Source organism: Lichenostomus cassidix, chromosome 1 (genome assembly GCF_008360975.1).
Source record: "Lichenostomus cassidix isolate B80296 chromosome 1, HeHo_3.0, whole genome shotgun sequence".
Taxonomy (NCBI): domain Eukaryota; kingdom Metazoa; phylum Chordata; class Aves; order Passeriformes; family Meliphagidae; genus Lichenostomus; species Lichenostomus cassidix.
The window spans coordinates 3,253,776-3,278,053 of record NC_139479.1 but is presented as its reverse complement, the minus strand read 5'-3'; the positions used below and the strand labels follow the sequence as shown (position 1 = coordinate 3,278,053).

At 41.8% G+C, this 24,278-nt stretch overlaps 1 protein-coding gene across 1 annotated transcript in view; it reads left to right on the top strand.

The window, feature by feature from the left end:
• Positions 1–22,811, top strand: part of DSCAM (DS cell adhesion molecule) — a 414,994-nt gene extending 392,183 nt beyond the window's left edge. Inside the window, exons 31-33 of the mRNA XM_085040271.1 lie at positions 1,374–1,571; positions 4,932–5,234; positions 21,844–22,811. Coding sequence (XP_084896397.1) covers positions 1,374–1,571; positions 4,932–5,234; positions 21,844–22,187 — 845 coding nt within the window. The 3' untranslated portion in view covers positions 22,188–22,811. The remainder of the gene's footprint in view (positions 1–1,373; positions 1,572–4,931; positions 5,235–21,843) is intronic.
• The last annotated feature ends 1,467 nt before the right edge of the window (positions 22,812–24,278 follow it).

The window sequence follows — 24,278 nt, the reverse complement described above, 5'->3', positions numbered from 1 at the left end:
GAATGCTTAGGCAGAAGCAGTGCTCAGAGTCTTTATCTGGTATTGCTTTTTTCTTTAAATTTCTTCTGCTGAAGTCTCCTACCTCAAAGACTAACAACTTCACCATTTGAATGTCAAAGAACATTTTGAATAGATTTGAATTTTTCATTTCTAATACCCTTTCTTTCTATTGTTAGTAATATCCTTTCAGAAGTGAGAAATCCTTCAGTGCTGCTGTAGTCACTCTCTGTTTGCCACATAATGATTTTTTCTCTTGCCCCTGCTTTGTTAGACTCATTTTTAGGGCAGAACTATTTATTAATAAGTTCAAGGAGGTCAGTTTTCACACATGGCTTTCTTTTACTCTCTTGGTCACTTTATCATCTCTAGGTTAATAAAAAAGTAGAACATTGCTGACCTTAAAACACTAGCAGATTATTTTTAAAGTTTAATAAATTGCACTAATTTACTAATTGTTTTAAAGCAGTCAAATCTTTATGAATTTGTTCCTACTGAAACTCTGATGGCACTATTACAGCTTATATTTTATGTCTTGGCTACGTGTTAAAAAAGAGAATATATAGCTGATCAATATTGTAATATAGTAACAATATGTCCAGAAAAGAGAATTACAACACCACATTTCTGAGCACATCTTTTTAAAAACTGAGAACAGGCACCTGGTGCAGGGTGTTTCTGAGTGCACATCTATGCTGATAATTTACCTTGCACTCCATTTGAGATGTGGTGGGAAATCCCTGACCAAATCTACATGCCTTGTGCTCTTTCAGTTCTCAGTGTGGTTTTGGTACTGGAGAACTGCTTGTCTTGGAGTAAAGGGATGATGAATGTGTCAGTGGAAGACTGATGGGGCTCTCAGCTCTTCATTTCCACTCTCAATAAAGTGTAGAGCTTCATTACAAAGAGAGTCGTTCTAGAAAAGCATCAGCAGTTTGAAAATGATCAGCATTAACACTGTTCTTTTTGATTCCCAAAAAGAATGTCTTGGCTTTGGGAATTTCAGTGTCCATCCACTCCTGGAAGGGGGAAGTGAAGGGTCAGGCACTGATCTCTCTGGTGCGCAGTGACAGGACGTGAGGAAACGGCTGGAGCTGTGTCAGGGAAGGGTTAGGTTGGAGATCAGGAAAGGTTGTTCCCCCAGAGGGTGCTGGCACTGCCCAGGCTCCCCAGGGAATGGGCACAGCCTGAGGCTGCCAGAGCTCCGGGGGCATTTGGACAGCACTGCCAGGGATGACAGGCTGGGAGTGTTGGGGTGTCTGGGCAGGGAGAGGAGCTGGATTTTGCTGACCCTTGTGGATCCCACCCAGCTCAGAACATTCTGGGACTCTGTGATTCTGATTTCCTTCCCAATCCCTCTCCATCCTCCCTCCCAGATCCCACCACGAGGAGGAGTGCCAAAACCGGACCCACCGCGCGCAACCGCTACGCCAGCCAGTGGACCCTCAACAGACCCCACCCCACCATATCAGCTCACACCCTCACCACAGACTGGAGGCTGCCCACCCCCAGGCCAGCGGGCTCAGTGGACAAGGAAAGTGACAGCTACAGCGTCAGCCCCTCGCAGGACACAGGTATGGACATGGAGAGCAGGACAGCAGCAGCTGCAGGAACCTCCTCCTGCCTGGATGTGCCTTGCTTGGAGCTTAGGTGTCATTATTCTTCCCTTGCCAGGGTGTTTTTTCTGTAGGTTATTTATCAGGGTGCCACAAATGCTTGTAGTGATAATGATAACAAATATTGTGCCTGTGGTTCCTCATTCCACACACGCATATTGGAGGCCTTTGAAAGACAAGGTGGTGAATTTTCCTGTAGCTTCCTGGACGAAAATGGAGGAGAATTTGACTAGGAATTGACAGTATTAATAACCAAAACTATTCCTGAGTCATATATGGAATAGTTTTTGGATTTGAACAATATTCAGGTTAGTGTTTCTATTTTCCCGTTCATGTAATGTGTTCATTCTAAGTGGGAAAAAAAAGAGAAAACTCTGGAATTTGAGAACAAGTCAAAATCCATTCATAGCACGGAATTCTGCAGCATCTGGCCAGGATTTTCCTGAGAAACAGCATGGGGTTTATTCCCCTAGATGACAAGTGGGGAGACACTAAATTCATATCCTGCCTGCAGTCCTCATCTCTTCTTGATACCTTCACATCATAAATGCAACAGCAACTGAAAAAAAAAAAAGCTTTCTCCTCTGTCCTAAGCTGAAAAAGTGACAAAAAAAGCAAAAATATGAATAAATTATTAACTAGAATAGTCATGAAGTAAGTCTAATAAAGATTAAATGAGAAGAAAGGTAAAATATTTCCCAAAGGGAAGTCTGACCAAAGTGAATTCAGGCTTGCTTTGGTTTCCTTAGAAGGAATTGCCTACTGTTGAACCTGATTTTAGGAGAAAGGTGTTCATCAGGTGTGCTAGAGCTGCAAAGCAGTAGATGTGACTGGTCTTGCACCATGAAAACCAGTATGACTGGTTTTGTTCTCTGTATGGGAAAAAGTATCTCATTTCACTTAGATTTAGTAATTTACAGCCTGGAGTTCTCATCATTTCATAATTCATCCTCTTAAACTTGTAGACCCCAAGGTTGTCTCCATAGTGTAATGGCAGTCAATAGATACGCCCAGCCAGCTGACAACATTCATCCTGATTTCTGCAGGTAGAATTATCATAAATTTTTAAGATTAATAGATACAGAGATCTAAATATAAATAGCAACTCTTCCCTTTCTGTAGACACTCCAGATTTCAGGAGCATTTGAATGTGTTCCAACATGTTGTCACCCAAGGGTTTTTCCCAATGTCTGTGGCAAAGGGCAGAAATTAAATTTACTGTGTGGTTTAGTAGACAAACTACATCCAATTATGTAAACAGACTTCATAATCTATATTTTAACAAGCCTACTTTTCTACTCTGTGTCTACCTTTGAATGCATGGTGATTTATGTTAGGGATGGCAAGCTTTAGATCACGCTGAAGAAAGGTTTTCTTGTGCCAAAAAACAGCTCTATTACACCCCTTGGTTTCTGGGAAAAGAATAGAGTCCATTTAATTTAAGTGCTTCAGAAGTTTAAAACTTTCAAATAAACATATGTAGCCAAATTCTGTTTTCAAGAATCAATTGAGCTAATGTGCACATTTGATCACTTCTCCAATCTGGAGTTCAGGTTTTTGGAGCTGGTTGATGCAGTTGATACTTGGCAGAATTTAGCACTTATCCAAACAATTCCAGGCTTTCAAAGCAGTAGCTTTTGAGCTTAGGAGAAATGCCTGGCAGCTGTTCATAGCTGTGACTGAGTTCAACTGTTCTAACTGGAGGCCATTAGAAACTTCCTGATCAATCTATATGCATGAAGTTCAAGAAGTTTCATAAAGTTCACCCTGGGCTTGGATAAATTTTCAGTAAATCCAAAGTAGGTGTTCAGGCAGATTGGTCCTGGAACAGTCTCCCTCTGGCATGGGATTTGGGAAGATTCAGGTCCTGGGCTGCATGGACCAAACTGTGACCTTTGCATGACCATGATATTTACAGACCCTGCTCTATGGCACTGGTCAACTGCTGCCTTCTGGGAGTTTCCAACTGACCAGAAATTTGGAAAGACATCACTGCGGTCTGATTTACAAATCAAATGTGAAAAAGAGAATGATGTTTCCTGTGGGCAGAAAGAAGGAAAAAAAAAAAAGGAAAAATCAAAAGAAAACCCTGTTAAATTCTGGTCAGCTCAAAATCTTAAGCAAGTTACAGCATATTGCAGAAGTACTTGTCATTTTAAATAATGGATTGCCCTATTTACAAGTGGCAGGAGGATTGTTCTTTGTGCACAATGAAAACTGATGCAGGGGTGCAGGCACGCAATAAAAAAGATAAAGATTTGCAATAACAACACACTTGCCTCTGGCTGCTACAGGAGGTCCATTTGTATGAATTAGCTATTACATTGTGCCTGTTTATTGAACATCACCAACAATGTTTGAAATTGAACAGATCCTGTGATGAGACACAACTTCTGCCCAAGGAACTTTTAAAAGTCCTCTGCTCTTCCAGCCCACTGGAGTAGAAACACTGGGGGTGCAGCAGCCCAGTAATTTTGTCCCTGCAGAAATGAGCCCTGCATTTCCAGAGTGCTTTTTAATGTATCAGTAGCCATTTACATCTTCAATAATAGTGTTGTTTAAGAAATATTGATATTCTCAGAAGCTCATCAGCAGAAAAGAACAGCTTGTAGGTCATAATAACCTGTGTGTCAAATATGAATTCCCCCATTAGCTTCAGCAGCATCGAGAAAAGGCACCTGAATGACTGCAGGCTGTAGTTGCCAAATATTGCTTTCTTAAGACCTTTGTTCAGAATGAAATGAGTTAGTGTTTTACCTGGTGTCTAGAGAGACAATATCTGAGAGCTACTGCCTTTATATTTGACCTTTGTTCTCAGGACTTTCCCGAAATAAAATATATATATATATATATATGATGGAAACAGGACAAAAAGACTGTCCTCTCTCACCGGTACATCACCTCACTGAAATATTTCTGAGCTGTGTTAAAAAGAGAATGTAAAGATGTTCCTTACTTTGCTAAATCTGGTTTGTGGGTTAGAAATACTTTGAAGGCAAATTATTTTTGTTAACAAAGAACGGTAACATTTCTCACGTAATAAAGGTATTTTTTAAAAATCATTAATTTAATGCTGAGGCATGTAACGCTGCTTGGAGAATAAGACTTCACTCTAGATTATCTGTAATTGTCAAGTGAATGAAACTGACTAAAGTCACACTTGTGCAGGCATTTGTAGTGAAGCAGATTAATTCCAATCACCTCGACAATTTCAAGGGCTCTCTGCTTTACTCTGAAACATTGTGCTCATGGCTTTTTTCCCAACAAGGATTCTAGAGCTGTTTTCTCTCTCCCATTGCTCCCATTCTGGGCTCGCAGATCGAGCGAGGAGCAGCATGGTCTCCACAGAAAGTGCCTCCTCCACGTACGAAGAGCTGGCGAGAGCCTACGAGCACGCCAAGATGGAAGAGCAGCTGAGGCACGCCAAGTTCACCATCACGGAATGCTTCATATCAGACACGTCCTCGGAGCAGCTGACCGCAGGGACCAACGACTACACGGACAGCCTGACGTCCAGCACGCCGTCCGAGTCGGGCATCTGCCGGTTCACCGCGTCGCCGCCCAAGCCTCAGGACGGGGGGCGAGTGATGAACATGGCTGTTCCCAAGGCACATCGGCCAGGTGAGGAGGTTTGGTCCCTGGGGAGAGGGTTTCACCCCATTTCTAGGCTGGGGAGATCACAGTGTCTCTTCTAGCTGCTTGCAGATGATTGGGGTTTGTCCCAGCTGATGCAGTGTTGGAGCATATTCCCCGATATGTAGAAATCACAGGAATTTAGGAGTAGCAAGAGGCTGTCTGAGCCATCAAATCCACTCCTCACACTTGCAGCCATCAGGCAATTGACCCTTCTGGGATAAATAAGACCATATGCGGGTGCATCTGCCCATCTCCAGCTCCAACCAGCCTCTAATGAAACGTGTCTGGCTGCAGTGCTTCGTGCTTGGGAGCGAAAGTTGGCTCTCATTAACTGCTCATAAGGACAGATTGCAGGAGATGTGCTTATCCCTTCTGCCTTGTGGCTTGTCAGACTTGCAGCAACCCTTTGGTGACATCCTGGAGCTGTTCCACTCTGACATCACCTAATATCAAGCTCAGGATATCTAAATGTGGGGGGAATAAAAAAAAAAGGAGAAAATTAAGACTCCAACTCCCTGTTGGCTGAAGGTACCAGAGCAACACTCAACTCTTGGGCTCAATCAAATTTCCAGATCACAAAGATGCTGTTTCTAGTGATACCTTAAGTTGTTTGTGATACTCTGAGATCAAGCACGTTATAAAATCTAAGAAGGTTTGTCAGCCTTTGTTACAGGATATGTGACGTGACACTGCAGAGGAGAATTCAAATGGGGAAAAGCCATAATTATATTTGTTTGCTTTCTGAAAACATGATTTGATTTTATTTTGTCTTATTTTATTTTGCTTTATTTCATTTCATTTTATTCTAGTATATACATTTGCCGGTGTGAGTGATGCTACTCAGATCAACAGAAAGTAATCAGTAGTGCTCATCTGGGTAAAAAGAGGAATGAATAATCTGTATAGGATCTTTTGCCTAATATTCACCAAAATGAGCAGTAGTTGTGAGGACAGAGGGATGAAAAGTAGACACTGGGACCAGGAAGGGTCATTCAAAAGAAGGATCTGACCCTGAGAAAAAAAGCATCCAGGATTTTCCTAGAGAAACCTGAAAGAAAAATGTGGGAAGAAAAAGCCCAAGCAGAAGGTAGACAGTTATAATACTCAAGGCAGGAAATTACTGTGTCACACAGATAGATAAGAGGGAAAATAAGTAGGAAATAAAATAGTGGGAGAAATTGCTGATTTCTGTGTAGTCACAGAGTAGAACCACAAACCCAGGAGCTGTAGAAATAGATAAAGATAGAAATACTTTCCATTTCTAACTCCAAAGAAGTAAGATAAATATTTGTCCCTGCTCTGCTAAAGGGAAGCATCTGCATTCACAGCTGAGTCAAAACTGAACTCCTTCCTTCCAAGCAGTCAACAGATATTTTTTATCATTTCTTTAACAAATATCTTGCTCTCTTTCCTTTCATGTTCCAAATACATTACTTATGCATATTTAGTATTTGGAAATATTCTAATATATTCCATATAAAGCTGATTTTCTTGAGGGCAGATAGAGCCAAAATTTGGTCCCTGTGCTTGAGTTAAAAATCTTCCAGGGTTGGAACAACCTTAGAACCCCTCCAGTGATTTACAGACTTGTAGTCATGTTTAGCTCTGTTAGTTTTAATGGCTTTATTTTTCTTACCTACTTTTCTTCATTAGCTCTAGCTTTCCTTTGCAGTAAGGAAATCAAATATATTATAAAATTAATAATTAGCTTCATTACCTTGAAAACATAATTGAGTGTTCCAGTGGGGCAATTTGAATGCTGGCCCATAAATATTGGATAACACATTATTAAAGGTCACTTTATGAAGGGTTTTAAACAGAACATATGGATAGAAAGAGCTTCAGTAGTAGCAGACAGACAAATATTTTAGTGTTAAAGTCTGTGAGGAAACAGTTACTGGGCATCTTTCTTCTTTTACCTACCCTTTACAAAATTTGCCAGAGGTAATTGGTGATTCAAATACAATTAATCAAAGTCATTCTCCATTTGAGAACATGGAGAAGGAAAAAAAAACCTTAAGGTGTTTAGTTTCAGTAGATGAGAACATTTGATATAAATCACTGTGCTGCTTCAGCACACCTTTATTCTTCCATGAAGTAAATCTTTTCTTTCAAGAAAACTTTCACCTGTTTTCATGGTGCTTTGCTTTTCTTCTCAGCCAATTCAATCTTTCTCGGAAAATGTCACTTTCAATCAGTTTTGCCTCCTCCTTCCTACTTTCTGACCTCCCCTTTCAAACAGCTGCTTTTTGCAACTGATGGTTGCAGTAAAGGTTCAAGAGTTTGCAGTAAGTAGTATTGTTTTTCTTTTAAAATCCCCAACAATTATAAGACAGCCTCAGAAAGACTGTTAGAAAAAGTTATTTGGATAAATGGGATGTTTGGAAATAAATCCACCCAATGAAAAAGCTTCAACTTAAATCACAAAAGGTTCACAATGGAGTTTACTGGTGAATTTCCAGGGATGGAGGCTGAGAGGCTGCTTGGTTCCTACATCCTCTTTTTTTTTGTCCTTCTTGGAGTCAGGAGTGACATTTGCTTTATTCCAGTCTCCAGGCATTTTTCCCAATCACCATGAGCAACCAAAGGCTAATGAGAGTGACCTCAATGGCATCTGCCAGTTCCCTCATCCCTTGCAGGCACATTCCATCAAAGTCCATGGATTTACAATTACCCAGTTTGCTTAAGGATTCCCTGACCTGATCCTTGTCTACAAGGGGTAAGCCTCTTGCTCCAGACTGTTCCCCTGATCCCTTGGACCTGGAATTCCTGAAGGTTGGCCTAGCTAATGAAGACAGAGGCAAATGAGGCATTCTGTGTCTCAGCCTTTTCCGTGTCCTGTGTCACCAGGTTCCATTCAGCAGTTGGGCGATGTCGCTGTTGAGCCGCTAGCAGAGAAAGAAGATCCAGGTTCAAAGTGTGGCATCAAGACGAAGATTTTATTATTTAATTCCAACTTATATAGACTTTTCAAAGGTCACCCAGATTGGTCAGTTCGAAGCCTCCCCCTAGGCCTGACTGGCCAGGCCTGAACTGTCCATATTTTGAGAAACTCTTTCAACAAATGTCCAAACTTTAACTTTGTTTATAAAAACACAGGAAGAAGAGAGAAAGAATTCTCATGGGAAAGGTCTGTGCTAGCCAAAGGGCTGCATTTCCCCTGACCTTCCTGTTGTCACCTATAAACTTACAGAAGATTTTCCTCTTGTCCTTGACATCCCTGGCCAGATTCAACTTCAGCTGGGCTTTGGCTTTGCAACTCCCCAAGCAAATTTTTGGAAGAAAATGAGAGTAGAACAGGTTATCCAGAGAAGCTGTGGATGCCTCATCCCTGGAAGTGTTCAAGGCCAGGCTGGACGAGGTTTGGAGCAATTTGGTCAAGTGGAAGATGATCCTGCCTATGGCAGGGGATGGAACTGGATGATCTTTAATGTTCCTTCCAACCCAAACCATTCCATGATTCTGTGATTATTTGTAGTTCATCATTATCAACATAATTATTTTCCCTTTTATAGTCACCCATTATAAACCACCAACCAAACTGCAATTGCTGCTTCACAACAGCCTCTGCACAGCTTCCAAAAAGTGAAATGATGGATGCAGACCTGCACATGAGGTTTTGTGGACTGTACAGGGCTGTCAGACCTAATCTGCCCAGGCCTTGAAGGTGACCCACTGGAGATGGTGACATTTTTCAGGAAGCCATCAGAATAGTCATGTGTCCCAGGAGAAACCTTAAAAGAGAAAATTGAAGCAGTAAAAACAGCACAGCGGGATTTTAAAGCTGTGGGATAAATCATATCCTTTACAAAAGTGGGTCTTCTTAACTCCTGTGCAGTGTTGAAGTTCTTCATGCTGTAAAAATGATGGCAATACATGGTTTTTGTTGCATCTTTCTCAGCATCAAAACTCCCAGAAGTCTGAGATTGGGATTATTATTCTCCTCCCCACAGCTGTCATTAACTACAAGTTTTCTTAGGAAGATCAGGTCCTCAAGGAATCATTCTAACAGAGCAAAACTGAGGCAATTTTTCATATAAATATTCATACATTTCAACAATTGTAACCCCGAGTTTACCTGTGAGGTTGACAAATGAGTCAGTCCTTCATCCTCCAAAAAAGGGACAGAAATTAGAAAGAAATGCACTCTCTTCCTACCTCCCACTGTGCCATCAAAGAGGCTGAAATGTAGAAAAATGGAAGATAATTGTAGAGGTTCAAAGAGTTTTATAATAATGTTCCCTTTTTCTGTTTTAAGAATAATAATCACAAATTGAGTTATCATAACAATTATTCTTAACTGCAATAAACATTGCTGGAGCAGTTTATTAAAAATAGATTCCCGTTATTATAATTTTAAATCTCAGTAATAGCCTCAGCCAAGAAGCCTGTTGGGTTTTTTCTTCTCTTTACTCCTAAATTATTGTGCTGGAGAAAAGAACAGCTATTAACTGGGAAATATTTTGATATTCTTTGTTTCCCAAGTGCTATTTATGTCTGAGGTTTTTTGTGGACAGGCCACATACTTGCATCCCCTGGCAATGGAGTTCATGCTTGGAAGAAATAATATCTGATGAGGGTTTGAATGGGAAATATCTAGAAAATTTTCATTTCTTGCAATTTGCAGAAACCTCCTTTCCACAGGGGTACTGCAAAACTCAGACCCCCAATTATATTTTTCCCTCAGGCTAATCAGCAGTAAAAAAAAACCCTTTTTAAATATACAACATTATCCTTAAGGGTTAGTTTGACTTAGACCAGGCAGACACTACCTGATGTCACAAAACAACTGCAAGGTCATTTTTGACCATCCCACCTCTTCAAAAGTGGGGAAAGATCACATGAATATAAAACCCCTGAAGGACTAAAGCATCCCAAATACAGTTCCAGAGCAGAAATTTCACTCAGGGGATTTGGAAATCTATTTAAAGCATCACAAGATTTTATATCTCAGAAGTTTCTCTACAAACTTTCAGCTGGGGAAAGGAACCAGTGTGGAAAGAAACCTGCTCATGAGTGGGGAGAGAAGGCATTTTTGGAGAGGCAGACTCTGAAAAAAAGATTTTCCAAGGACTGATTTCACAGCCATGAAGATGTCAAAGGCCCCTGAGTGCTTTCCTGGCTCCTTCCACCTTCTCCAAGCCCCTTCTCCCCTGGGAATATTTTCCTCCTGCTGTCCTTGGGCTCCTGGTTGGTGGGACAGGGCAGAGTCATCCTCTCTCCATTTTCCAGCTCTTCTCCTTGTAAAATTTGGACACTTTTTGAGTTTTTACACCTGAGTCAAGCATCCCAAGCCTAGCCCTAAAGCCTACTGCATATAAACTAGGAAAAAATACTGATCTAACCTCCCCAGCTTTGCTGAATGATAGGTTCTCTCAGTATTTCAGATGCCTTAATTAGCATTCTTGACCCAATTGAGAAGTTTCTCGCCGCTTTGACTAATCCTGATGATTGAACAGCAAAGCCTTAACGTGCAGACAAGCCTTGAGCTACGGAACGCAAGAGCTTTATTAAACAATGATTTACAAGGGTCCCTGAAATGCAGTCTGGATATCACCTGCAGTGCCTAAATGTTGTTTGAAACATCCAACTCAAGAAACAAATCTTCTTTTCCAGAATTCAGTCACTGCAGCTAAAAATAAGCTGCTTAGCATAATGAGAAAAATAAGAACGGCACAGCAATAAAAGACACAGTATTTTTCCAGCGTCTGCCCCGTAACCCGAGATGTGAACTCTTTTCCACTGCCCTGTGAGGTCAAGGGTGAAGGAGTTATTTCCCTCTGACACAGGGATTGGAGTCTATTTAGGGACTGGATTTCTGCTGGAAAGCTGCTGACAGAGCTCCACAGGCTGTGCCTGAATCCGAGACACATTCAGCAAAGGCTGGGATTCCTGACAGCTCACCTTTCGCCTCCTTTCCCCATGCCTGTTATATTGCCCTGCATTGACTGAAAATGGGGAACAATTCCACTAATTCCACAGTTTCCAGATCCAAAACTGAATTTCTCGAAGACACAGAGTAATCTATGTATCTTTTGTTGTGGTTGTTATTCAGAAATCCCACAGCAAAGTACACAAAGGCTAAGAAATGGGTTGTTTTCTGTTTTAGTTTTATACTGGCAGTGTCTAATTTCAAATTCAATGGAATATATATATAAAAAAATATGAATATGTATACACACATTGTATCTAATGTGTATACAGAACAAGGAAATCACCACCCTGACTCCACAATGGGAGACCAAGATCCAGTTTTGAGAGAAGAACATAAGGAAACAAATCAAAATAAGCAGGTGGAAAAGCAGAAGAACAGACAGAACAGTCGTGAGTGGGGAAAAAACCTTCTTGCCTACATTTTTAACTGTAGTAAATACTCTTAATGTGCCTCTTAACTTGTATATATACTCACAATTATGTGATGTATCCTGAAATTACTCCTCTAGATGAGCATCTCTGATTTTTCCATATTAAATCTTTCTGTGCCTGGAACACCTTTTTATTTTCTACTGCACTGTTGAAAACCAGGTGGATGTCACAAAGAGACACACTGTGCCATTTGCTGCTTATCCTAGAAATGGCACATCAGTGATGAGAGGAAATTGCCTTTATCTTGTCTCAGGTTTACTTTCTGTGGAGTATCAGGAGTTTTTTCTCCTTCAGCTGAGAAAAGCTGAATGTTCTGCAGGGATGAAAACCACTTAATTCTGCATTTAATTTGAGGTGACTACATACTTGATATCGTTGGCTTTCATTTTTATTCTGGTGGATTTACAGGCAGGAAGGCTCACACTGCAAGTTTTTCAACCTTGCCAGTACAATAAAAATGAGCTTAAACAGGTTCAGAGCAGAAGCTGAAATGTTCTGAGATCAGAAAGGAAAATTATATTGGTGTGAATCTTGGGTTTAAATAGGGCAGCTGTTCAGTTACAGGGTTTCTGTGCAATTGTGATGTGAAAGTTCCATTTTAGGTAGTGTAGAATATGTTTGCAAGCTAAATTCAACTCATTGATGGCACTGGAACAAGTTTGCCAGAGAAGCAGGGGATTCCTCATCCCCAAAAGTGTACAAGACCAAGTTGGAAGGGGCTTGGAGCAACCTGGGATAATGGAAGGTCCTGCCCATGGCAGGGGGTGGAACTGGGTGATCTTTGGCATCCAACTCAAACCTTTCTGTGAGTCTATGATTAAAGTAATTCCAATGATTTTTACAATTGTTATCTATTAATCAGTGATACTGGTGTTAGGAAGATTTTTTTAATTAGAGAGAAACAAGTGGTACCAATTCCTCAAAGACTCTGTGAGGAGCGTGCAGCAGCACAATTACCTTTTCCTATTGCTTCCTTATTTATTCTGTATTTTGATTAGAAAATTAACACTGACTTTGGAAAAGTACAGTGTTCCAAACTGTGCTGGTTCACAATACTCTTATAATTTGTTATTTATTTTCTTCTAGACTAAAAGTTGCATGTTAAGAAAACCCCTCCCCAAGAATGCCCATTTCCTATCTTTTGATTAGCAACAAGATCTTTCTTGTTAAAAGTGAGAGGTTTTAAAATTTTAATTTAACTTTGGTTTTCTAAAGCTGATTATTTGCTTTGTGGTCCATATATATATAAAAGCTGGAGCTATTAAAGTAGACTACCCATGTTTTCTGTAGCTTTAGAGACATTTGATTGAGCTGTAGTTACTGAAGAGTTTTATGCCTATAGCAAGGATTACATTTATCAGTAAATTTTCAGCTACTTTCATGTTCTTACAGCCATAAATTCCATCTTAAATTGCTAAAACTACCAGCAAAAGTTCCAAATCAAACCAAAGATGCTGCATCCAGTTCAATTAACACAACAGATATTTAGAGCAGTTCTGTTAAGTGTCCCTAACTTGAATCTCACTTCCACAAAAACTATATTTTCAAATTTTGAAAATGCCAAATAATTTCACCTTGATAGTGTTGAGACTCAGCATGTGTGATTTTTGCTATCAGCCAGCCCAGTGGTTTCCACACAGCCAAGAACTGCTCCAGCCTTGCTTTAAGGTCCTTGCAGACATTTCCAGTTATTCCTGATTTAACTGACTCCAGGCTCTGTTATTTCCCCCGTGCTAAGAGGACCTGAGTGTAATCTGAGCTCTGCAGGAGAGCTGGCACTGCGACACCTGAAAATGGAAACCAAATCTTACCTGCCAGAAAGGTCATGCTAGTGCTCTTCTTGGAAATTAAAAAGTAGGAAATCATATCACTAGGGAAACAAACTTTTGTTTTAACAGCACAGTCTTAATCTGACTGTACTGACAGCCTGTGCCATCCATGAAAGAGCTTTCTGTGCTGCCCTTTAAAGCTTGCTCTGCAGGTGGATTTCAGGATTGTCAGCATCCTCAATTTCAACATGAGAGCAGTGAGAACCTCTGCTCCCAGGGGATTAATTAACAAAAACGCAGTGATGCACCTCGTCAGCGTCACTCAGGTGGTTGAGACTGATGGACACGGGGAGACTGAGTTACACTAATTCAGCCCCTAATCCAGCAGGGCAGTGCTGATTTGGTTTCCCTGCTGCAGCCCGACCTGCCCAGCTCTGTCAGCAGAGTGTTTTGCTTTCCCGTTGCCGTGGCATGGTCAGGTTTATCCCTGAATTCAGAGAATTCTCAGAGCCTGTCGAGGTCAACAGAGCAGCTCCTGCTGATTCCAGTGAGCCCAGAATACTCCTCACCTCTCCAGCCTCTGTGCTGAATCCAGGCTCCCAACAGATCTCAGGAATAAACCTGTTTCCATGGAGTCACGATCGATTGAACCCTCAGCTGAAGTGATGTATAATTGAACAGTTTCTGTTCACTGCACCCAGGACTAGAAAATGAGTTTGAAAACTCCAGCCTGGGTAACCAGGGGCACCTCACCAAGGTTTTCAGCACTGTTTTCCAAGTTTTCCCAGCCACTGGGCAGGAGAGTGGTGTCTCAGAAGATCCTTAAAAATGCATGAAGCTGCTTGCGTGACAAGGTGCAGATGGAAAAGGAGCACTCCTGGACTCACCTTTTCTATCACCATTGCATTATTTATTGACAAATTTGCTGACTTGAGTCCTGGAGTGGGTATTGATTTACACAGTGAGGCCCCTTTTACATGTTTTTATAACTTAGACACCTGATTAAAGGCAAACAGGAAGGGATCAGTTGTGCAGGTGCACCAGCCCTCTGAGGCTGGACATCTACACCACATATCCACTGGGTCTCAATCTATCTGACCCCTGCAGTTAATCAATTCTTCCTTCCTTACTCAGCTCGGTTTCAGAGAAGCCCTTAAAAATATGTCAGCTCTCCTTAAAGTTACTTCTGAAAGGGACAAAGCATCTGCCAGGTATTTTGAAAGCACAGCACTGTATAAAAGACCCAAGTTTTGCTCAGAGAAATGCAGAATGAAAACGTGCTTCAATTCCTGCTCCATTAGATCTTCCAGGAAGAGGTAACAATGTGATAATCAAGATTCCTGCCATCCTCTCAGGCAGCTGCAGAGTCTGTTTTGTCGAGGCACTTCAGATGTATGATCTCAGTTCAGCTACAGCAGTCAGGCTTTTGCTTTTAGACATCTTGATCAAAGGCTTTTTCTTGGAATCAGAAGGCTTAAATCTAAATAACAAAATGAATCACCTTTAAAAAAAAAAAGTCCACATTAGTTGGAATCCTCATTTTCAGTCACTTAAACCTAATCTCCAGTAAGTAGAAATCAATTTATAGTCTTGCTGAAATCAATAGAGCCACTGATTTATGGCAGCAGCAAATTTGGCTCCTGAACTACAGATTTACTGATACCCTAGTGTTCCTTAAGAGATAACTCCAACGATTGTAGTCAACAGCAACTGTTGTTTTTATTTTGCTCTGTGAATCACAGCTGGTATTTGGAGTATTTTTATGAAAATGCTAGTTCTAGCAGACTGCAACGTGAAACCTTTAATTGGGTGTTATAGATCTCCAAAGCCTCTATGAGGGTGCAGTTTTTGTGGAGAAGGTGCCAGCTATAAAGTACAGCCCTGCAGGGGTGACAGGGAATTCTGATTTCTCCATCTGGAAATGGGAAACTTGGCTATTTCTCTAACATTTTGGTAATCCCAAATATCAAATAAAGGTGTTTTGCTGCCTGCTGAAACCCAGTAAGAAGCCCAGAGGATGTGATAATTTGGACCAGAGAGCCAAGAAGGGCAGGCTGGCAGCTGAATTGCATCCAGACACCTTGGCTTTGTCCCACATCCTGCATTCAGCCAGGTTAAAAGTGCCCCCCAAATTCTGAACACTTCAATGCTTTTTCTTGGGCATCTGAGCAGAGGTTGGAGCTGCTCTGAAGAAGGGAGGAGCACATGTCTGCTCTCACAGCAGCTTTATCACTAATGAGAAATGTCTCCTCCCTCCTTCCTTTCCCCTTCTGCTGCATGGCTGCTCCTGAGAGTGTAATTCAAGTTCTCAGACCTTCTGCCATTTATTCTGGATCACCTTAGAGAATTATTAAATCTGGTCTTTTGTCTTGAAAAAGTGGCCTCAGAAGGAGGCCTGTGAGCTCCTGGATGTGCTGATAATGGTGTGCTCCTGTCAACGGAGAGTGAGCTGGGTTCTCATTCATTTGGCCAGTCAGTAATTGGCATGTGGAAATTCCATCTCCATTTCCATTACTGATCAATCCATGCTCTAGAGAGTGGAATTCAAAGCACACTTCAGAAATTTTTACTCTTCACTCGTGGCATTTTACTGCAAGAAAATAACAATTATCCAATTAATTGGGAAGACAATTCCCCACTGGGCAGATCCCGGGACCTGGATTAGCCAAGCAAGGAGGTGCAGGACTGATCCTCTTTGCTCTTCCTGCTTGGCTGAGCAGCACACAGGACCAAGGTAACCAAATAATTGGCTTTCTTGCTCATTAAGTGCTGCTGCAGAGTGCTGTGAGCCCTGCAGGAGTGGCCCTGGTGCGGGGAGGATTCCCGCAGTGCGGAATCTCTGCAGGATCCACGGACACGAGATGGACAGAGAGGAGCAGCAGCAGGTCTCCACCCCTGACAGCAGCAATTGTGAGAAATGTTACTGCTGCTATCAGCCTGGCTTCAGACCAAGCTGCTGCTGTCCAAGAAAGCTTTGCCTGCTAACTTTTAATGGTGTGTCAGTTCTGGATGTGACAAAGCATCACTTACACTCTTTTTTTGTTCAGCTAACTTCTCACCTTGACCTTGCAAACCCTCGGCTCTTTCCTCGTTTCTAATGCAAGTTTTTCCTTATGGGCAGTCTTTGCCCTGAAAAACAGCCTGTGAGCAGCAGCAAAGGCTTCACTGATTTATTTACTGTGCTAGTGAGCTGGAAAAACCCACTGAATTTTTTAATCAGCATAAACCTGAGCTTAGAACTACATCAGCAGCTCTGCCTCCTTTGCTTCCTTTCAAAGGAAAATAAAATATCCCATCAGTGCTTCCCCTTCCAAAGTCAGGAGAAGCCAAGAGTGAGATTCCACATCCCTTGTACACTGCAAAAGGTCATTTTCTACTCCCAAATCTACATAATTACATCAACACCTTGCCTGGGCTGCATGGATTCAACCCTGGCATGATTCCTGATCCCATGGGATCATCCCAGAGAGATCTCTGCCAGCTTTTTTTTTTACCCACTCTCCTCTTGAAGCAAGATGTGTGAATGCCCAATTCAAGCTGTCTTATTCTTGCCTTTGTTAAATAAAACAGCCTGGCATAGTCACCAGCCCAACTGCACAAAATTTACTGAGATAATCTCCCAAATAGCACGGAATTTCCTCCACATGGCAACCAAAACTTGAAAACCTCAGGCTGTCACCGTCACTGATGGTATCTCTGCTGGAGTGTTGTGAAGACAAATTGCTTTTGCTTTAGTGGAGGTTCTGATTCATGAGAAAATGCACAGAGCTCTCATGTAAAAACTTGGTAAGAGCATCCTTTTTGCAGTCTGTGATGATCCTTGTATTGAAAATAGCACAAATCCTTAGATTTTTTTTTCCAGAGTAGATGAAAGCCAAAAAAAAAAAAAAAAACCAAAACCATGCAAGCTCTCTGGCATTTGAAAGAGGAATGAGGTAAATCTTTTGGGAGAAAGGAGTGCTTCTCAGCTTGGTTTAGTTCTGCAGACAAGACAGCTATCTTGAATAAAATCCAAGAAAAAGTCAGCAGTGATGTTTTTCCCTACATGTAGCCTGTCAAATTCATCTCAACCCTTCCCACACCTGAAGCTGACCTCTAGAATGAGGCTAAAAATATCTATTGTTTTTCTGCAAGGTGTTTTTATCAGCTTAGTTGTACTGAAATAAGGATAAATTATTTTTATTCAGTGTTGCGTTAAGTCAGAAAATACTCCCTTTTTCGTGTTGCTTATGGTAAATATCACAGTAAGTGATTTTTAGCATTTGTTTACAAATATTTATTTGAACTAACATTTTCCTTAATGTACTATACTAAATAATTCATTAGAGGGTTGGCCATTAGAAAAAAAACAACTGAGGTAGCTCTGGCTTAAATTGCAGCATTCAGATTTGACTGGATGTTTATTATTTCTGTACAAACTCGATGTTCTTAACAGCAAGTTCTTCTTTCTTAAAAATTGCAGAATCACTGAAGGGTCAGGGTGGGAAGGACCTCTGAGGATCATCCAGTCCAAACCCCATTTTAAAAAATGCATCAGAAAACTATAGTTTTAGAATGTCTTTTGTACTAATTAAGCCAAAATGCATGAATTATTAAACATGCTCATTTGCAGTGCTCATGCACTTGAAAGGTTTGCTTTCATTACTAATAAGGCACAAACACAGCTGAAAAGAGGTAATTAGAGCATCAAAGGCAATGAACCATCCTGAAACTTCGTAATGCTTTGCCTGAAAAAAAACATCATTCAGATGAATAGCAAGAAACCCAAAAAATGCCATCACTGTTGGGTCCAGAGGATAAGAACCAAAGTCTTCCCAAGCAACTCCATAGATACAGCAAGAAGCTCTTTTCCTGCTCAAAAATGCCTTCAGAATTGATGTAAGAATGGCAAAGGTGAACCCCTGTGGTTCTATTTCAAAGATTGTGTTTTCAAGTCAGAAACCCATTAGTTCTTCTAAATCAAAGACCTTTTTTTTTTCATCCTGTGAGACCATTTCAACCCTAGCACAGAAGAAAAAGTTCCATTCTCAAAATTTTTCTTTTCCAGCGATGTTAATAATGTGCTCTGCTTTATAAGCCGTTGCAGGGAGAGATGCTCCTTGCAGATAAGAAGTAGCACTGGCACTTTTTATGATGGGAAAATGTGTACATCGCATCAAATAATGAGGCTTCTGCATAAGCCGTGTCAGAGATTGTGCTTTGAGTTCCCAGCTTTGGAGAACAAGTTACACTCCGTGGTTTCTCATTACTGAAATCCTGTTGGAACTTTGCCCCCAGACATTTAGAGGATTGCAGTGATATGACTGCATATTGTTTACACAGATTATTGACTATGCTTTCTTATGCAGATTTAAGGAGGGGGGAAAAAAAGTCTTTTTTACATAGCCCAAAGCTCTTAAATACACTTGAGAAATGTCTAGACAGCAGCTTGAAAACCAACCTCCATCTCTCTAAGGTTCAATGCTCATCTTTTTTATAGTCCACTCATATCTGTGGCTCTCAAGAAGCAGCAAATGTTCCAAGGCAGAGGAGCAGCACAGTGAGGTATCCACGGGGAGCTGACAATGAGCCACGCTCCAGCTGCTGCTCTGCACCACCTCCTTCCTGGAAAGTCAACCAAAAAGCAGAAAATGCAGCAGAAAGGGGGAGTGGGGATGAAATGGCCTGGATGGTGTGAACAAAGTGGCAGCTCCTCGCAGGCAGCGCTGGGGAAAGGATGGTTCTTGTGGGAAATGGAGACGTGGAGTGGTTGGGGGTCGAAGGGATGGCAAAGATGATCTCATTCCATCCCCTGCCATGGCAGGGACACCTTGCACTGTCCCAGGCTGCTCCAAGCCCCAATGTCCAACCTGGCCTTGGACACTGCCAGGGATCCAGGGGCAGCCACAGCTTCTCTGGGAATTCCATCCCAGGGCCTCCCCACCCTGCCAGGGAACAATTCCTAATTCCCAAGATCCCATCTCTCCCTGCCCTCTGGCACTTTGCAGCCATTCCCCCCTTGTCCAATCACCCCATGACCTTGGGAAAAATCCCTCTGCAGCTCTCCTGGAGCCCCTTTAGGCACTGGAAGGGCTCTAAGGCCTCTCTGGATCCTTCTCTTCTCCAGGCTGAACAACCCCAGCTCTCCCATCCTATCTCCAGAGCAGAAGTGCTCCAGGACTGGGTTCAACAAAAAAAAAAAAAAAAATTGTTCCTCTTCTGCAGGGGCTCTGGAACCCCTAATTAGCATGGGAGTGGGAGAGAAACCCCCTTTCTGACCCCAGCAGTCTCTAAACATGCCCAAGAGAGAAGTCATCACTTTGGCATTATAATAGCCACAAAGTTCTCACACTTGCTATTGCCATCTCAGAGGTGCATTTTCCTGCCTGTCTTCACTGGGACCCTGACAGTGAAACCCCACAGCTGAGGCAGCCAAACTGAGCTCCTCAAACCCTTCATTAGTGGGCAGAGAAAGGTGTGGAGGCATCACACTCACTCCTACACTCCTGTCTCTCTCCCTCTGGGGAGGAGTGGGGTAGGAACAGAGCTCCTTCTCCAGGATACTGCAGTGCTGCACAAGACAGCCCCAGAGAGAATCTCCCATCCTGGATGGCTCCTCCCTGCATGGGGAATGCTCTCTGGAGCAAGCCAACCCCACAGCTGCATTTGGGAACGACTTGGGCTACAAGGGGATACAGAAGCAAAGGAGCTGAGGTGTGCCAAGGGGACAGGGAAGTGTTGGACAGCACAGATGTCCCCATGAGCAGCTCAGCTCAATGCCAGTGGATAAATTCAGTGAGTTGATACCTCCCTGCTCCTGTGCCCATGTCCTGCTCTCCTCCACCCCAGAGCTGAAATAGCTCTGATGTGCAGGTTGTGCTTGGTGCGAAAGGTACTGCAGGAGAATCAGGCAAACCAAGAAGTAAAACCAATTAAAGCTAACAGGACTCCTTTTTCAAGAGGCAATCAGTGTGATTATCATCACAAACCTCCCCCTCTCCCTCCAACTCCACGGTGTGTGTCAGCCTCATCTTGAGCTACTCCCATCTCACTCCACGGGGGTTCAACACCACAAGTCTGTGCTGGAGATGCATCCAGAATAAAACATATGGTGTTACACAGTGCCTGGGGGATTTCTATAGGAATAAACAGAGATTCTGGCCAAATGTAACTCCTCAGCAATTCTCTGTCTGTGACCTGGAATTATGGATAGAGCAGATGCTGTTGGTCTTTTAGGTAAGACTTGCAGTGCCTTGACTTCTGTGAGAAAGCACAGGACTTGTTTTATTTTAGGTCACTGGACAGCTTTTATCTGGGCTAGAAAAAAACAAAATTGTTATACACTGTTTTATTATGAAGAACTGCTTTCCTGGTCTGTTGTTTATGCCACTGGCACAGGTCAGCCTTAATTTCTGCTGCTGTAAATAGCTCATGTAGAGCTACACAGGTGGTGCAGTGCCAAGAGTCTCCTTTAAACATTCAGAATGCATCCCATCTGTAGATGAGACTCTGGTTTTGATATCAACCATAAAAAAAAGAAGCTACATACCTGCAGAGATCTGTAAAGAAGGGAAAACACAGTTCTGAATGCTCCTGTCCTTTTTTTTTTTCCATACATAGGTGAGGTTACACCACCAAATATTTCTAGAAGGGAATGTCATTTTGTGCCTGATTGCCTCTCGTTTCCTTGAAGGGACGTCATGAATGCCTAAGAGGCCCAGGAATTGGGGGAAATAATGAATAAGAGATTTTCTTAGCAATACAGAACAGAGGAGAGGGTTGATTCATGAGCTTGGAAGCATTTTGTTACCACAAAACCAGCAGCATCTTGTTGGTCACAGTGGTAAAAAATTATTATTGAATTAAACACACTGATGATGGTTGACAGTGAAATTTTGTTATACGAGGACCAGAATGTTTCTGTTTTATTCAGAAATCTCTTTAAGACAACTGCCTTAACACTCTTGCATCCATTTTAAATAGTTTAGTCATTCTACTCAAGATTGAGGCTTGTTAATTGGAACTGTGAAGGTTTCCATTTAAAACGGAAAATAAGAAACAGAAATCTACTGAACCTCCACATTTCCCAAGTTTTGACCAAGGAAAACCAAGACTTTTTCTTTTCAGATTTTCAGAAAAAGCTCCTGGTCTTTTCATTTTATCTTTTTCATGCTGTGAGTGCATGCAAAGCACAACACACCCCTCTTTGTGGTCATTCTACGGTGAAAACAAATATCAACAGTGAATTCTGATGGATCTGCCCATGAGGAGTTTGTTGCATGACTCCGTAAGATCATAGTGTAGTAAATGGCCAAGAAATAATCAATGTTATAAATAAGATATAAATATATCTATCTATATAAATTCTGATCACAGGTCTTCCACTTTGATGGCCAAACTAGCTCGATTCTCTCCCTCCAGGTGCGTCTCACGCAACACACGACTCAAAACACTCATTTTTTTCTGTTTTTCCTCCCCAGGTGATCTCATGCATTTGCCACCCTACCTTAGGATGGACTTTTTATTGAACCGTGGCGTGCAGGGCACGAGCAGAGACCTGGGTTTGGGGCAAGCCTGCTTGGAGCCACAGAAAAGCCGAACCTTGAAGCGTCCCACCGTGCTGGAGCCGATCCCCATGGAGACATCCTCCACGAGAGATGTCCAGTCATGGCAACCTGGTGCTGTGGCAACGCTACCTCAGCGAGAAGGAGCTGAGCTAGGACAGGCTCAAGCAAAAATGAGCAGCTCCCAAGAATCCCTGCTGGACTCCCGGGGCCACTTGAAAGGAAACAATCCCTACGCAAAATCGTACACCCTGGTATAACGAAAAGAGCATGGTTGGACAGTGGCTGTAAATATTTACACTGGGGGAAAAAAAAAATCCAATGAAAGCTACCTTTTTTTTATTGAATTCCAATATTTATAATTAAAGAAGAAGATTGCCAAAATATTTGACAAAAAAAATTAATATGAATGACAGACAGTGCAAAGACTCTCTTGCTTTTTTTCTGTCTGAGTGTGAGCTTCATCTGACTGGACATCTGAATTTTTGGGTAAAAGAGTCCAGTTTTCTGATCTTCACAAGCGTTTGTGTTTTTACTGATTTTCTACGAAGTGCATGGAGACTTAACAAAAACATTTTAACTGGAAGTTCCATCAGACAAGATTTAAAAGGGAAAAAAGAATCACAAAAAAAAAAAAAAGAAAATCACCCTCTTTGTGAATTCAACAGGAACATTGATTTGGAAAAACAAAAAGTCTTTTGTCATGTTTGCACTTTTTTTTTTTTAATTAGAAAATGGGTCCTTGATTGTTCTTTTTTTGTTGTTAATTAGGATGAGTGATGTCAGTGGAGTGAGGAGATTGGTTTGGGTTTTTTTTTAATATTAATTTAATGAGACACTCTTTGCATTTTGTCTATGCGAAATAAAAGGGTCTTCTGCCTTTATTTGTGATGTCTGCTTCCATCACCTTTTGCTGTGGTTTTCCCTGAGTGTCATAATCATGTCAGTGCCATCCTCTGAGCAATGTCTTCTTGTGCCTTGGGAAAAAAGAAAAGGAAAGTAGGGGTCACACTTCTGGAAAAAAATTGGGGTTCACTCACCTTTTTTTTGCTTCCATGGGGCAAAGAGCCAGAAAGGTGCAGAGTGCTCTGAACCAAACCCACCCGGGACTCTCAGCATTTGGTTCATCTCACACCAGGAGGTTTTGGTTCAGCTTCAATATTTTTTGGATCAGAAGAAATGCGTTGATGTTCCTTCACTTCCTCCTTAGGAATGGATCTTTAGTCCATTTGGGAGCAGCTCTTACGGAAATTCGTTGCTTGCGTAAAAACTGGGGGGGGAAAAAACCCAACTTTTTCCATAATAGGAAAAATGGGAGGAAAAAAGTTATTCCAGGTCTTTCTCTAGAGGAAAAAAAAGCTTGTTACGTGGGAGCTGTCAGCTCGTATTACTTTGTTGCATCTTGTGATTCTGTGAGAAGTGATATTGCTTGTTTTATCCAAAGCATAAATGATTGAATACTACAGTCGGGGGGTTTAACACAACAGCATTGCAGCCGCCTTGCTAAGTGCCTCCTTGTGTGTGTCCTGCTCACATCTGTGTGCTCTGACCATGGAAATATGGAGCAGAGCATCCCAAATTATTGCCAAAAACACTGGAGGTACCAGCATGGTCTGTCAGCAGCAGAGCTCGCGGTGCTTGGGCTGGATGGGAAATCCTCGCAATTTCCAACTGTGGACACTGCTAGTGCAAATATTTCTGCACTGTGCTCGGCTCAGATTGGTCTAAAATAGAAAAGGGCAGCAATTTATGATTGTTTTGTCACTGTTTTTAATGTAATTGTGCTGTAAAGGGGCACTAAGTGAGCAAAGTGCTTTGAGTGTGTTGAAGTGAATCGAGTTGCGCTTGAATCCCTAGCTTTGCCACCCCAAGGGCTAAAGTTCTGGGGAGTCCAAGAGAAGAGACCAAATGAAGACATCCTCAAGGTATGTACTTCTTCTAGACCTGCAGATTGCTGAGGTGTCACTCAGTGAAGGAATAATTTCCTATCTAGTCTGCGTGTCTGACCAATCTGGTCATAAAATATTGAAAACTTTAAGAAAGTACACCACCAAATAAACAAACCAAACCAATCCCAAAAAAAACTCCAAAAAACAAACAAACAAACAAACAAAACCTCCAAAAAAACCCAGACCTAAAAACCAACACCCAACCTTTTGCCTCCAAATCACAAATTTAAAATAAAACCTTAAGAATTATCCGTGAAGTATTTCCAAACAGAAGGTAAAAAAACTTATCTGTTAGCTCTTGGCCTAGTTGACATGAGGGTGTCTGGCCAAAGGTTGGGCTCGGTGACCCTGAAGGTCTTTTCCAAGCTTAATGATTCCATGGAAAAAAATTAAGCTGATCAT